At 36.0% G+C, this 14689-nt stretch overlaps 1 protein-coding gene across 1 annotated transcript in view; it reads right to left on the bottom strand.

Annotated features, from left to right (window-relative positions):
• The window catches only part of BRWD3 (bromodomain and WD repeat-containing protein), a 128154-nt gene that overhangs the window by 58632 nt on the left and 54833 nt on the right, over window positions 1-14689 (bottom strand). Inside the window, exons 5-7 of the mRNA XM_089106339.1 lie at window positions 4631-4726; window positions 2121-2281; window positions 186-362 (exon numbers count right to left, since the gene is read on the bottom strand). Of these exons, the coding sequence (XP_088962465.1) occupies window positions 186-362; window positions 2121-2281; window positions 4631-4726 (434 nt within the window). The remainder of the gene's footprint in view (window positions 1-185; window positions 363-2120; window positions 2282-4630; window positions 4727-14689) is intronic.

The following is a 14689-nucleotide window of genomic DNA, read 5'->3' as shown; positions in this document are numbered from 1 at the left end:
AATTAGCAACATTTGATTAGTTTCTCTGTAAAATTCAATTGTTTTTTTGTAGTTTTGGCAAACTTCTTTTTCATCCTAAACAAACTCCTGCGTCTGTGACTGTCCTTGCTAAAAATATAACAACCCTCGAAGGGGTGTACCGCCAATACACACAAACTTATTCAATTAAAAGATAAAATACATACAGGAGCTCCAGTGCGAAGACACCAAACTCTAATTATCTTATCACAGCTACCAGCAGCTAGGAGTCTGTTATCACAACTCACTGCCAAATCTGCTATTTCTGAGGAGGCTCCGCGGAAAGTAGAAAGCAGGCGGCCATCTATGGCATTCCATACTTTGACAAGCAAATCATCTGCACCCTGAAAGGAAGAATGGAAATTTAAAACGATCAACAACAAAAATCGCAAAATAAAGCAGGTAGAGGCCAAAAAATGAGAACTGGCATATAGTAGAAACAATCCTAAATATCACAGAAATATTGGTAATTTGCTAATTATGATCGTCAATTTTGATTTTTGACAAAATAAATGCCCAAAATTGGAAATTTACAACATATTTATATAATTGTTACAGCATTAAAAATTTTTTCTTATCAAAAATTTTCCTGTTTCGAATCGTAGGAATAACAATTGACCTAAACTATGTGTGGCTCTTAGGTTATAACAAAGGGCATAATTTTAGCTCCATAGTTAGCACGGCTTTACAAGGTGGTCACATATTTAGTTAAAACCTATAGAATATTATAGAACTATTCTATTTCGGATTTCGCTTCGTCATTTAATTTAATCAACAAAAAACCCAAAATAACCGAAAAATAAAACTAGTTCAAATTACCGGGGGGAAAATGAAAACCTAGATGAAAAGGATGTAAATTTTTCTTTTTGCCATCTAAATTATAAGACTTAAAAAAATCTTTACGAAAGTAAAAACTAATACTTGAAGTTCAAAAATGAGAATAAACGTAATTAAATCTTGCATAAAACTAGCACATTTGTTCTCGTTTCCCTCATCACTTTCTCTTTTTTCTCTTAAAAGTGATTAGACGTAAACAAAATCCCTAAAATTAAAATAAATAAATAAAAGTAATAAGAAATATGCATAATTAATGTCCCTACGAAAACAAAGTGAAAAAAGAACAACAAGTTCTACACCCTAATAGATATTCTCCTGCCAAAAGTGAATCCTTTTTTAAATCAGTTAAGAACTCCCCAATCACTTAATCTCTAATTAATGATCTTTTTTTTACTTTAAAGCAGCTACAAGTTTTCAAAAAAAAACTTGTTCCAATGGTCATAGTTTTAATTTTCTAAACCCTGGCAACTCATCACTTCTAGAGCCAAAACCAAAACATAATCGGGACAGTAAAGCACCACAAACTAAAAAACCCTTTTAACCGTTATGTTCCAAAAGTCGAAAGTCGAAATTAACCAGTAATTACTCACTAATTACAATTAATTACATTCATTAGACCTAGACATCGGTTCGTTTATCAATAGAAAGAGAAAAAAAATGCTTCAGTAATCCCCATGAAATTTGGGACAGACAGAAAAATTATAAAATAAATTATAATGATCCACGTCAAATATTACGACAAAAAGCACAAAAACTGCCAAAAGGAAAGCAAAGCTCGGACAGGGACTAGTAGGACCTGACAATAAAAGAAAAACAACAAAAAATAAATAAAACGTAATCAATAAACGAATAATTAATAGCCAATAAATAAACCAATAAACGAACTAATTAGAGATTACCTGTGTGCCCACAGAAAGTAGATAAAAAAGAATATATCATTTGCTCAGTGCCTTTTTAAAGAGCTAAGGGAGGAGTCCCCCCCCCATATAAAAAAAGTTCTCTTCGGAGAGAGCGAAAGGGATAGGCAGCAAGTCGTTCAGGTTAATTTCAGACAGCATTTAAAAGCAGGCAATGGGGGCTAGCCTGATTCCTCCATATCCTCCATATATAAATGGCGGTTAAATTAGGAAGGGCTCTAATAGTATATTTTCATGTTTCATATATTTGAAACAAAGGCACATATTTAGATTTGAATTTTACCGGGTTCTTTAAGTCCAAATTTACGAAAGGCATTAGTGCTAGTTAAAAGACATAAATTGACTTACCGTAAATATGTAATTTCCCGTTCGATCAAAAAGAACGCAAAAAACAGCAGACAAGTGACCAAGGTTCCTTGAGCATAGCTTCAACTTTGAATAAAAACTAGTAGGCACTAATTCCTTTTTAAATGAATTACCCAGCAGCTCCGAAGACCGTAGCAAACAGGCTATAATTGAAAAAGAAAAGTCATTATCTATTTTGATCTGTGCTGTCAAAAGAAAAACAAAAGGAAAATGAAATACACCATCCCAAAAGATGTGCTTATATTTACAAACAGAATCTAAAAACTATTATTTTGTAGCTTTTTTTTCATTTGATGTTTACTGGCCTTGAGGAATAGACAATAGTATTATCCATGGGAGCAAAGATTCGCATTTCAAGAGGACACACGGGGAGATTCAAAACTTATAATGACAAACTAGTTAGATAAACTAACTATGAAATGTCTGCGTATTAGGCCTCTATTTCGGGCACTCCAATTACATATGCTGAAAATACTTTCGTGACTCTGATTCAAAAAGAGAAAACGCTCTGAACTCTGCTATATGCATACTTCGGATCCATCCATTATACCTAGAGCTGCACACATCATGGAACTGTATATGCATATGGAGGACGTCATGGAGCTGTACCCTAGAGATGTGTTATTTTAGACTCTTCGACCAGTTCCATAAAAATGGTATCTTTAATTGTAGATCCGATTCCTCGTAGATCCGGCCTTGAGGGTGTACAAATGGCTTACACAGGACGGTTTTTCGCAGAAAGAACACTAAAAGTTGATTCAGTCCTCTCTCAGCTTTCTATCAAGGGGTTGCTTCTAATATTTAATATCAAGGGGTTGTTTAACATCCCTAACGCGTTGAAATTTTAGTATCAACATCTGGGAGCATTGGTGCGGCTGATCCTTCGTATACAGAATAACCAACGCTTGTTCTAGGTTTCAGCGTGCTCTTTACTTTCATTAAAAAGTATGTTTTATATGTTTTTAGTAATAAGCATATTTTAAAAAAGCATATTTTCACATAAAATCATGTTAGTAATCTAATCTTGGTTCAATTTAAAATCATATTAGGAAATCTCTTCCCCTGAGGATGCCCCTGTCTCTTTCACCTGTGTGCGGTTAAGTCATATGAATGCAATCTCTTATTCCACAATCCTAATATTTTTGCAATAAGAGAGGAAATGTCACACCATTAGTCTCCAAACTGCATACTTATTTCAAATATAGTGAAGAGTGAAGTGAAGAGAGATTTCCAAGTGAAGTGAAAAGATCTCTTCCAAGTGAAGAGAGATTAGGGCAAAGTCCTCCTCTATATGGATCTGAACGGTCTCCCCCAAAAAACTTAAAACTTAGACTTAAAGACACCTTTGTATGGATCAGACACCTTTCGCCCATGAAAAGATCCACTAAACCCCCCTCCCCCTAACAGATGCCGTTAAACTAATTAATACTATATAGTATTGTAAAACTATTTAAAATCATGTTATAGTAATATAGTAATACTATATTACTGTTATAGTAATGCTATATGTTATAGTAATACGTTATATTATTACTAATATGTTATAGTACGTTATATAATACGTAATATGGTATAGTAATACTACATAAAATCATTTTATGTGAACAGTATACACGTTTCGGGGCGAACGCTCTACCGCATGGATAAACTCTAAAACTGGGAGGCTCTGGAAATAGCTTTTCGATAGTCCTAATTCAAGTGCCTATCTTAGAAAATTCGCTTGATAGCATTTTGGCCATAATCGGGTTTACAATTGTCACCTTGCACTACAAACTAGTAGACATCAGCACTTTACTGTGACGCGATCTCTTTTGTTACTTAAAAAGGCATTAGAGCTTAAAATTTGGCCTTAGCTTTGTTCTGTTCAGGTGTTAATGAACCCTTGGCTCGTTACGATGCCCTCTGTTATAGAAAAGAGCATCCGTAACAATATTCCTTTGGGAAAATATTAAATTTAATATTTTTAATTACAATGACTTTAAATTTTCTGGTATAGGGTTCTCGACACGCTGAATCTTTGGATGTAATTTTTATAAAGATACAATCTTTTTTGGGAATGCTATCCCCCTTTTGAACTACAATCAATTTTGTAATGTATCCAAAGAAGTGCAGATGAAAGAAATTCCTAGCTTGGAAAGGGACAGGGTAGAAGAGCAACACGCAATTTAGAACACAGGAAAAATTGACCAAGAGCGCCTCCGCCCCAAAATACATACGTAAATAACAAACACAACTTTTATATTTTCACTCCTTTTTTTCATTGCAGATGATAGATAGAGAGCCAATAGATATTATTACTAATTAAAAAAGTAAGGTCTTAATCCGAAATAGTCGTGCCCGAAACCAAAGAGTACGTCAAGCACTTCTTTTCTAGTGTGAGAGAAAGAGAGAGGCGAGAGAGAGAGAGATAATGTGAAAGAAAAGCTGAGAGTGGAGAGAGGGAGGAGAGAGTGAAAGAAAAAAAAGAGAAAGTAGTAAAGAAATCAACGAACCATTATTTTGGATAGACAGAATCTCAGATGCAGAACTTCCAGGCCATCGATTTTTACTGAGTAAAGGATAGAACTGTGATCGATTCCTATAATCAGCTACAAAAGAAAAAAAAAGAAAGATTATTAGACAAATAAATAAGCATAAGGGAAAGAGGAACAGAAAGATATTAACATAAATTTATGTCATCTGAACGGTCCTCAAAGGAAGTCTGTTCTGTTAAACATGGTATAACAAATCATACGGCAAAAATCACCCTTATACGGTATAATTCATTCACATTTGGTGTTTATTCAAAAAACAGTTAAACCAACTTCACTATTATAGCACTACAGTAAACTACTCCAGAACAAAAACAAAGGTAAGGGAAATAAAGTGAAGAAAAAAGAAAAAAAGAAGAGGAAGAATAGTCCACGAGGAAAGAGGAAACAATTACGAATTAACGAAAATTTCAGACTCTGGAAAGTTGCTCAAATGGGTCTAGATTTCCTATAGATTGCATAGTTTTAACACAAGTCAATAGCTTTAAATAAGTTGAAGTTATATCGCACTATTACATAGCCAATAGGTGAGATGTGTCAACGCTTTGTCTACGGACAAAAAGAAAGTAAAATCAGGATCTTTTGGGGTAAGTCCGTGACAAAATGTTAGAATTCAGTTCCATCTTCCATTTTTGGGGAGTATAACGGTTCAATCACAGTGAGACAGATATTGATTAATTCTTCTTTTATTGAGGGACACAAACACCTACGTCGTGGTTGCAGCGGTAGCTGCTATCTATTAATGATAAAGTAATATTATAAGGCTCCAAGCTATACGTAGCTGCTAGAAGGTTGTTTCGTTTAAGAGTGCATATCATGGAATTACCAGCACACGGCTTAGGAGCAAGTCTGTAACCTCCTTGACTGACAAAAAGAGTCTAGCAAGAACAAATAGTTTTAAAATGTCAAACTTTTTCAATAGAGACATGCGCTTTTTGGTAGTATTTATCCCTTCTTTTTTCACCCAGCTATTTCGCAGGGAAGAGGTGATCGTAGAGACTTGAAAGGTGGTTCATTTGATTGAAATTTAAAAATTCTAGTGCCCTTTGGAAGAGTTAAATGTAAATGAATATCCAATCCCTCCATAACCTCCAAAAAATAATTCCATAGCCTCCAATCCATAACTTTTCCCGAAGAGGGAAAAAGGGGGAAAATATATGAAAAAAAGCTAGCTTACATAAATTAACAGATAAATGAAACGATGAGAAACACTATACAAACAAATGAAAGAGACACATCTGATAAACTACAGTTATTGTAAAAAAAAAAAAAAAAAAAAAAAAAAAAAAAAAAAAAAAACAATATCAGACGTATTTCTTTTGCTTTTATTATCATTATTTTTTGGATGGCGTTTTTGTTTTTCTCAGTATCTTATGTATGTAGTACTTTTTTAAAACTCTTTTTTTTTTCTTCGATTTTTCCCCTGTTGAAAAGGGCTCCCGGATGGGAAGCTGAAGAATCCAGACTTTTAGTTACACTTGTAAAAAAAACTCACTAAAAGTGTTGCCCGTTTTTTAATATCAGTTAAAAAAAAAACTTTTTCCGCGATAGAAGATTCTCAAAGAAAAAGTAAAGTGTGCTATATCGAACCAAAGAAAAGTAGAAATAAAGTCAAATAATTTTCAACGTAAAGACGACCAAAAATCACTCCACAATGTATCAATATATAATTGAATCCCAAAAAGAATAGAAATTACAATATATAACCTAAGTCAAACTCAAAACGACCAGAGACTGCCACAAAGAAGAGTAGGGGCAACATCCCCCGTGCCTTCTAAAGACCAGAACGCAATTTGCATTTTACTATTAAAAAAAAGCTTTGTTTTTTTTCAAGCTTTGTTTTTTTATTTCTCATAATATAAAAAAAAAAAAACACCATAACCACCAGGATTACTGAAAAGAACAAATGAATGTTGAGTGACAGTTTAGCATAAAATTATATTAAAGTTACAGAAGAGAAAACGGTTAAAATGTATTTCGTAAATTAAAATCTAAATTTCGTCTTAGTACTCTAAGTCTTTTGGTTAGCTCATCCCCTTCAACACGCAATGCTCAAAGCCGTTCCTTAAATATTACTAATATGCAATTTTGACTACCTGCATATACCTAGTGTATTTGATTTACATCAAAATCCTCCTGATTACTTCCTGAAAATTTGGCCTTAACACGTTTACCATCAGTAGAAGTAGTAGACTAACAGTAAAAGTAGTAATAGTAGCATACACATAGTGGATTTTGGTTAGTTCATATTCCCTCAACATGCCTTGAAAATTTCAACTTAATACTCGAGGCCGTTCCAGAGAAATTGCAGATACGCCCTTATGACAACCTGCATAAACATTGCGTCTTGATTTAGTTCAATATTCCCTTAAATATTCCCGGAAAGTTTCACCTCAATAGCCTTACCCTCACTAGTATTATTAGTAGTAGTAGGCGCAGTAAAAGGAAATAGTATGTGCATAGTGCCTTTTTTGTTAGTTCAACATCTCTCTCCAACTACCCTGAAAATTTCAACTTAAGACTTTAAGCTGTTCCTGAGAAATTGCTGATATGCCCTTTTAACAACCTGCATGCATATAGTGCGGTTTGATTTAGTTCAACATCTCCCTAAACATTCTCTGATAGCTTCACCTTAATAAACCTTAGGCTCCACAGTAGTAGTAGTAATAGTAGTGGTTGGTTGGTTGTTTTGTCAACCAACAAATTATCTTTTGGGGATACTTTCCCCCCTTTAAAATCCTAAGCAAATTTTGTAATGAATTTAAAAGAACTTAACAACCTAAGTCATTCCTGGTACTCCCTTTTCACCATCTGCGTGTTCAACATCCCCTCAACATTCCTCGAAATTTTCTCCATAATAAACTTAGCCATGGTAGTAATACCAGTGGTAGTAGTATTAAAAGTAGTAGTATGAGCATGAAAATAATACTTTCCTGTTAGTTCAACACACTCTTTAAGTTTCAATTTAATACCCTAATCTGTTCCTTAGACATTGCTGATCTCTTTTTTGACAACCTGCATGGACGTGATGCGTTTTGATTTAGTTCCACTTTCCTTTCAAATTCCCTGGAATCTCTACCTTAATACCCTTAGCCTTAGTAGTAGTCATAGTAGTAATAGTAGTAGCTGTAGCAGTACGCACAAATTGCCTTTTGGTCAGTAGAACTTCCCCCTCATCATATCCCAAAGTTTCAACTAAATACCCTGAGCTGTTCCTGAGATATTAATTATCCACCCTTTTGACAACCTGCAAGCATATAGTATGTTTGATTTAGTTCAATATCCCTTGCAATTCAACTAAATACCAAAATCCGTTCTTAATTTATTGCTGATGCGCCCTTTTTGACAACTTGCGGAAACATCATGTGTTTTGATTTAATTCAACTTCCCCCTCAATTTCCCTTGCAAATTTCACCTTAATAACCTTAGCCTAAAGTAGTAGTCCCAGTCGAAGTATTAGTTGTAGTAGCTTGCACATATTGCCTTTTGGTCATTGAATATGCCACTCATCATGCCCTGAAAGTTCCAATTTAATACCCTAAGTCGTTCCTTAGGTACTCCCTTTCGACAACTTGCATACACATACTGTGTTTTGATTTACCTCAACACTCCCTAAAATCTTCATCTTATCACCCTTAGATCCGGAGGCCAAGGATCAAACACCACCCCCTCCCTTCCCAATAACAAATACTATATGTGAATAGTGGGCTAATTGCATAACTCACAGCTCTTTCCCATGTCATTCCTAGAGGCACAGCTTTTAGACCTTTCAATTATGATGAACAAAATGGCTGTCTCAGAATTCTGATTGGATGTCTTCAAGAAAAAAGGGGACGTGAGAGGGGGCCGGTTGCTGTGCAAAAAAAAATTTGACTGTTAAAAAGGGCACTAAAACTTTTTATCTTCCAATCGAATGAGCCTCCTCTAAGGTTTCTAAGACAACTCCTTCTATACGAAGTGCCTTTTTGAAAAAAAATACATAGAGCCCACTTCTCTATTTACTTAGCACTACATATCACCCCCCCCCCCCGACTTTAGAATATCTTTTTTTTAATATTTTTTGGCAAATACCACGGTTTTTAAAATAAGAAAAACTAAAATACCTCCTCCCCTCTGGATTTTGAGAAATAATTTTATCTTTATTTTTAAACAAAATCGACAAAATCCTTGTCCCCTACTTACGTTTTTGTAAATTAGCGCCACTGTTCTAAACCCTCGAAAGGTTAGAGCGTAATTTGCACTTTACTGAGAACCCTATCTTTCTTAAGTAGTTTCTCGCAATCCCTCACAGTTTCTCATAATCTTTATTACAACATTAAAAAAAATTATTCCTTATGCACTTTCAGGAATTAATGTTATTGACTTATTATATTTCAAACAATCAATCTAGTTCAATCAGATTAATGTACAGTAAATTTTGACTCATTCTTTCTTTCTTTTAAACATATTCCTTTCAAATCTAAAAAAAGAATTTTAAATCATTCGTCAATTCAAAATATTGCTTCAACGAACTAAATAGACTGGTTTAAAAATTACTATTTCCTTTCCTATATTTCCCTTTCTTTAGAAACATATTTTCTCTTTCCTGTAATCTGGATTCTGATAGTGATTTTCTTTTTGTTATTGATGTTTGATTAATTACAACCACACGATTCAAAATAAACATGGTTTCTATGACATTCAGTTGGTTTAGAAAGTTTAAAAGTGGGAGGAAGGTAGCCCCAATGTTGTTCGCGATAGCTCTCGTTTGAAACCTTGGTTAGCTTTGTAACTTAATTTTACTGTTTTATTGTTGATGATGCTACGGACAAACACATAAGCTCAAAATACTCTAGATCTTTATTCCTACTCTTTGAAGGGTTTAGGAGTTTGAATTATAATTCAAACTTCTAATTTTATTTCAATTTTAAAATGAATTGCAATTCAAACTTAAAACAAACAGAAATTACTATGAATAATCACATCAAACATAAAGATAATATTTACTTCCATGGATGATGCAGACAAAATTAAAATAAATAATCAAATCAAATTTAGAAGGAACACAACTTACTACAAATTAGAGATAGGAGTACCACCTCCTCCTAAGTCTTTTAAAGGGCAGGGCTTCATTTACACTTTACTAAAAAAAATTGTATTTTGAGAAGTAGGTTTTCTACTTCTCAAAATATCTTGTAAATTTACAAGAGATATCTTGTAAATTGATCCAAATATAGCATAATTAGTTGAGAAAATTCTAAATCGTAGACCACGTTCTCAGCTATTTAATCAGCCCTCTGGCTAATTTTAGTTCAGTAGGACTAATATTGCACCCCGTAGAGCCTTCTGGGAGGATGCATAATTTAAGAACAATGTTTCCTTGTACTTTTTAAAGCAAGATTGTTGATACCGCAAATATCGATATCACCTTCTACATCTTAGTTCACTTTCAAATAATCCTATCAAACTCAACTCCAAAACTTTCCCTTCTTCATCTTTTATTAAGAAATTTATCTTTTATAACAACTGTCCGGTGGTACAAAATCAAAAAGGCATCAAGATTATTTACTTGATTTCTAATTTTTGGGCGTGAAGATTAAGGAGGAAAAGCATGATTCTGGAAGTCCCTGATCGATAACCGCCCCGAAGGATAACTTTTATTGTCCCCCATAAACTACATGCTGATTTAACGCCTTAAACCTGATGCCTTACACAAACTATATTACACCTACAGTATGATCGGATTTTGCCCCCGATGTGGCATGCGCGAAAGTGCGGAACATGCTTGCACAAGAGCTGAGATGTAGGAGCTTCCTTGAGTCTTCTTAAAGTAATTCCAATAATCTGATTAACTTTCAATAAATAGAGTTAATTAATAATTACGAACTTTCCTGTTTAATTATTAAATATTCATCATTATTATATCCGTTTTTATTATTATTTTGCAAGATTAAGGTGGATTAGCTTTCGGGGAGCAAGGGGGAAATTTACTAGGTGTTGCATTATTTTGATAAGGGATATGGTTCCGTTGAAGAGTGAAGCGAGAGCCGTAACGTGTAATTAGGAGGAATTGTCAAGTTTAAGGGACTCGAAGTAGGTTTTTCCCATAGAGAACTATAATTTATGCTTATCTATTTATCAGAGGCAACGCTGTAGCGTTGCCTATAGTAAAGGCCATACGGCTCCAATGTTTTAATATTTATTTATTTTTTTCCCAGAGGCACTTCATATGGAAGTGGTCGTCGTAGAAACTTCAAAGGGGGCTTATTCGATTGGAAATCGAAAGTTCTAGAGCCATTTTTAATAGTCGAAAGTGATTGGAGGGCAAAACGCCCCCCCCCCACGCCCATCAGTTCTCCAAACACATCCCATAAAATTTTTGAGATAGCCATTTTGTTCAGCGCAGTTGATTTCCAGATAGAAAATATATTTTTGAGGAGGACACTCCCCCACAAACCTCAGGGCAAGGCTTTTAAGTTATGCCCTGGGGGCATATAAGGTTTTTTTTATAGAAGGCGTTGTCGTAGAAACTTCAAAACAGGCTCATTCAATTGGAAATTCAAAGGGCTAGTGCCCTTTTTAATAGTCGAAAGTGATTGGAGGGCAACTAGCCCCCCCACACCCATCATTTCCCCAAACACATCCAATCAAAATTTTGAGATAGCCATTTTGTTCAGCATAGTTGATTTCCAGATAGAAGATATGATTTTTAGGATGACACTCCCTCATAACCCTCAGGGCAAGGGTTTTAAGTTATGCCCTGGGGGCATATAAGGTTTTTTATAGAAGGCGTTGCCGTAGAAACTTCAAAAAAGGCTCATTCGATTAGAAATTCAAAGGGATTGTGCCCTTTCTAGCAGTCAAAAGCGATTGGAGGGCAAATAGCCCCCCCCCCCCGCCCCTAATTCCCCCAAACGCATCCAATCAAAATTTTGAGATAGCCATTTTGCTCAGCGTAGTTGATTTCCAGATAGAAAATATGTTTTTGGGGAGGACACTCCCTCACAACCCTCAGGGCAAGGGTTTTAAGTTATGCCCTGGGGCCATATAAGGATTTATAGAAGGCGTTGTCGTAGAAACTTCAAAAAAAGGCTCATTCGATTGGAAATTCAAAGGGCTAGTACCCTTTTTAATAGTTGAAAGTGACTGGAGGGTCACTAGCCCCCCCCCCCCACACCCATGCTTCCCCCAAATAAATCCAATCAAAATTTTGAGACAGCCATTTTGTTCAGCGTAGTTGATTTCCAGATAAAAAATATGTTTTTGAGGAGGATACTCCCCCATAACCCTCAAAGCAAGAGTTTCAAGTTATACCCTGGGGGCATATAAGGTTTTTTATAGAAGGCGTTATCGTAGAAACTTCAAAAAAGGCTCACTCGATTGAAAATTCAAAAAGCTAGTGCCCTTTTTAATAGTCGAAAGTGATTTGAGGGCAACTAACCCCCCTCTCACGCCCACCGTTTCCCCAAACACATCCAATCAAAATTTTGAGACAGCCATTTTATTAAACGTAGTTTTAAGTTCTTTATTAAGTCTTTATTATATTTTTGAGGATGACAACTCTCCCACAGCCCTCAGGGCAAGGGTTGTAAGTTATGCCCTTGGGGCATATAAGGTTTTCTATAGACAACGTTGTCATAGAAACTTCAGAAAGGGCTCATTCGATTGGAAATTTAAATGGCTAGTTCCCTTTTTCATAGTCGAAAGTGATTCTAAGGCAACTGACACCCCTTCCATGCTCACCATTTCCCACATCCAACACATCCAATCAAAATTTTGGTATAACCATTTCCTTCAATGTAGTTGAAAGTTCTGGAAATTATATGTTTGAGCAGGACACTCCCCCCCCCCCCATAGTCTTCAGAGCCAAGGGTTATAAGTTATGCCCTGGGGGCATATATGGTTCTTATGGAAGGAGTGTTCGTAGAAACTTCAGAGAGGGCTCATTTGATTGGAAATTGAAAGTTCTAGTTCACTTTTTAAATGTTAAAAGATATTGAAGGGTAACCAGCTCCCCCCCCCCCCACAAAAAACTCCATTTTCCCTAAAGTAACCAATAAAAATTTTAAAATAATCATTTTCTTAAAAATAGCTCAAGGATAATACAACAAAGAACCTAGCGTTGATAAAGCACACTAGGGCCCGGGAGCAGGTGTTGTAGGTTGGGTTCTGGGGGCACATGCAAGTCTAATAGAAAGAATAATCATATGAACTTCTAATAGCGATTCCTAGAATGGAAATTAAGGGTTTTCGTCCTCTTTTTAAGAGTTGAGAGTGAGCGGATGACAACTAGCCCCCCCCCTCCACGCCCCTTTTCCGCGAACACAACTGATAAGAACTTTGAGAAAGCTTTTTTTTTAAAATGGTTCAGAGACCATATAACAAAAACTCAGGGGTCAACACAGCCCCCTAGGGCCCGAGGGCAGGTGTTGTAAGTTATGCCCTAGGGGAATATATGTTGTTTTTTTTGAAGGGATGCTCGTAAAAAATTCAGAGATGGCTCAATTGATTTAAAATTGAAAGTTCTAGTTAAGCGTTTTTGACTCAGAACATATTGGAGGGCAACTAGCCCCCCCCCGCCCATTTTCCCCCAAATACATCCAATAAAAATTTCGAGATAGCCAATTAGTTAAAAATTTCTAAAAACTTAGATAACAAAATCTCAGGGGTTGTCACAACCCCTAAGGGCCTGGGGGCAGACGTTGTAAGTTATGCCCTGGGGCATATATTGTTCATATGAAAGGGATGCTCGTATATACTTCAGAGAGGGCTCATTTGATATTGAAAGTTCGAGCTCACTTTTTAATAGTCAAAAGAGATCCGAGGGCAGCTATCCCCCAACCCATCTGATGAAAATTTTGAGATAGACATTTCGTTAAAAATAGTTCAAAGGTCGGATAAAAAAAAATCCGGTGTCAATAGAACCCGCAGAGCACAGGGGAAGGCGTTCTAAGTTATGTCCTAAGGGCATGTATGGTTCTTATGAAAGGGATGCTCGTATAAAACTTCATAGAGGGCTCATTGGATTGAAAATTGAAAGTTCTAGTTCACTTTTTAAGAGTCAGGAGAGTTAAACTAGCCCCCCCCCCAACGCTATTTTTTCCCCAAACCCGTCCCCTACAAATTTTGAAATTGCCAGTGTTTTGGAAGTTGTTCAAAATTAGATAACAATAAAACTCCCCAGGACCCGGGGGATAGGCGTTGTAAGTGTTGTCCTGGGGGCCTATATGGTTCTTATGAAAGGGATGCTCGTATAAACTTCAGAGGGGGCTCATTTGATTGGAAATTGAGAGTTTTAGTTCAATTTTTAAGAGTCAAAACCAGTTTTCCCCCAAGCCCATCTGATAAAATTTTTATAATAGCCATTTCATTCAAAATTGTTCAAAGGTCAGATAAGAAAAATTCATGTGTGGACGGAACCCGCCAGAGCCCGGAGGCAGGTGTTATGAGTAATGCTCTAGGGGCATATATAGTTTTTATGGAAGGGATGCTCGTATAAACTTTGGAGACGGCTCATTTGATTTGAACTTAAAAGTTCTTGTTCACTTTTTAAGAGTCAAAAGAGATCGGAGGGCCACTCGCCCCCCCCCCCTCCTCCCCGCCCTAAATGCAGCAGATAAAAATTTTGAGATAGACGTTTTTTTAAAAACAGTTCAAAGTTCTGAAAACAAAAAACTCCGGTGTCGACACAGCCCCCCCGGGCCCGGGGGTAGGCGTTGCAAGTTACACCCTGGGGGCATATATGGTTATTATGGAAGGGATGCTCGTATAAAATTCCTAGAGTGCTCATTTGACTAGAAATTGAAAGTTGTAATTCACTTTTTAAGAGTTAAAAGTGATCGGAGGCTAGCTAGCCTCCCCCCACACTCCATTTTTTTCCCAGAGGCACTTCATATAGAAGAGGTCGTCATAAAAACTTCAAAGGGGGCTCATTCGATTCGAAATTGAGAGTACTAGTGCCCATTTTAAGAGCCAAAGTGATCAGAGGGCAACTGGCCCCCCAAGCCCATTTTCCCCAAATACATCTGATAAAAAATTTGG

Source organism: Artemia sp. Qi Xiang Cuo, chromosome 20 (genome assembly GCF_049724085.1).
Source record: "Artemia sp. Qi Xiang Cuo chromosome 20, ASM4972408v1, whole genome shotgun sequence".
NCBI classification, from domain to species: domain Eukaryota; kingdom Metazoa; phylum Arthropoda; class Branchiopoda; order Anostraca; family Artemiidae; genus Artemia; species Artemia sp. Qi Xiang Cuo.
Note: the sequence above shows the minus strand (reverse complement) of the source record. Positions and strands in the feature narration are given on the sequence as shown.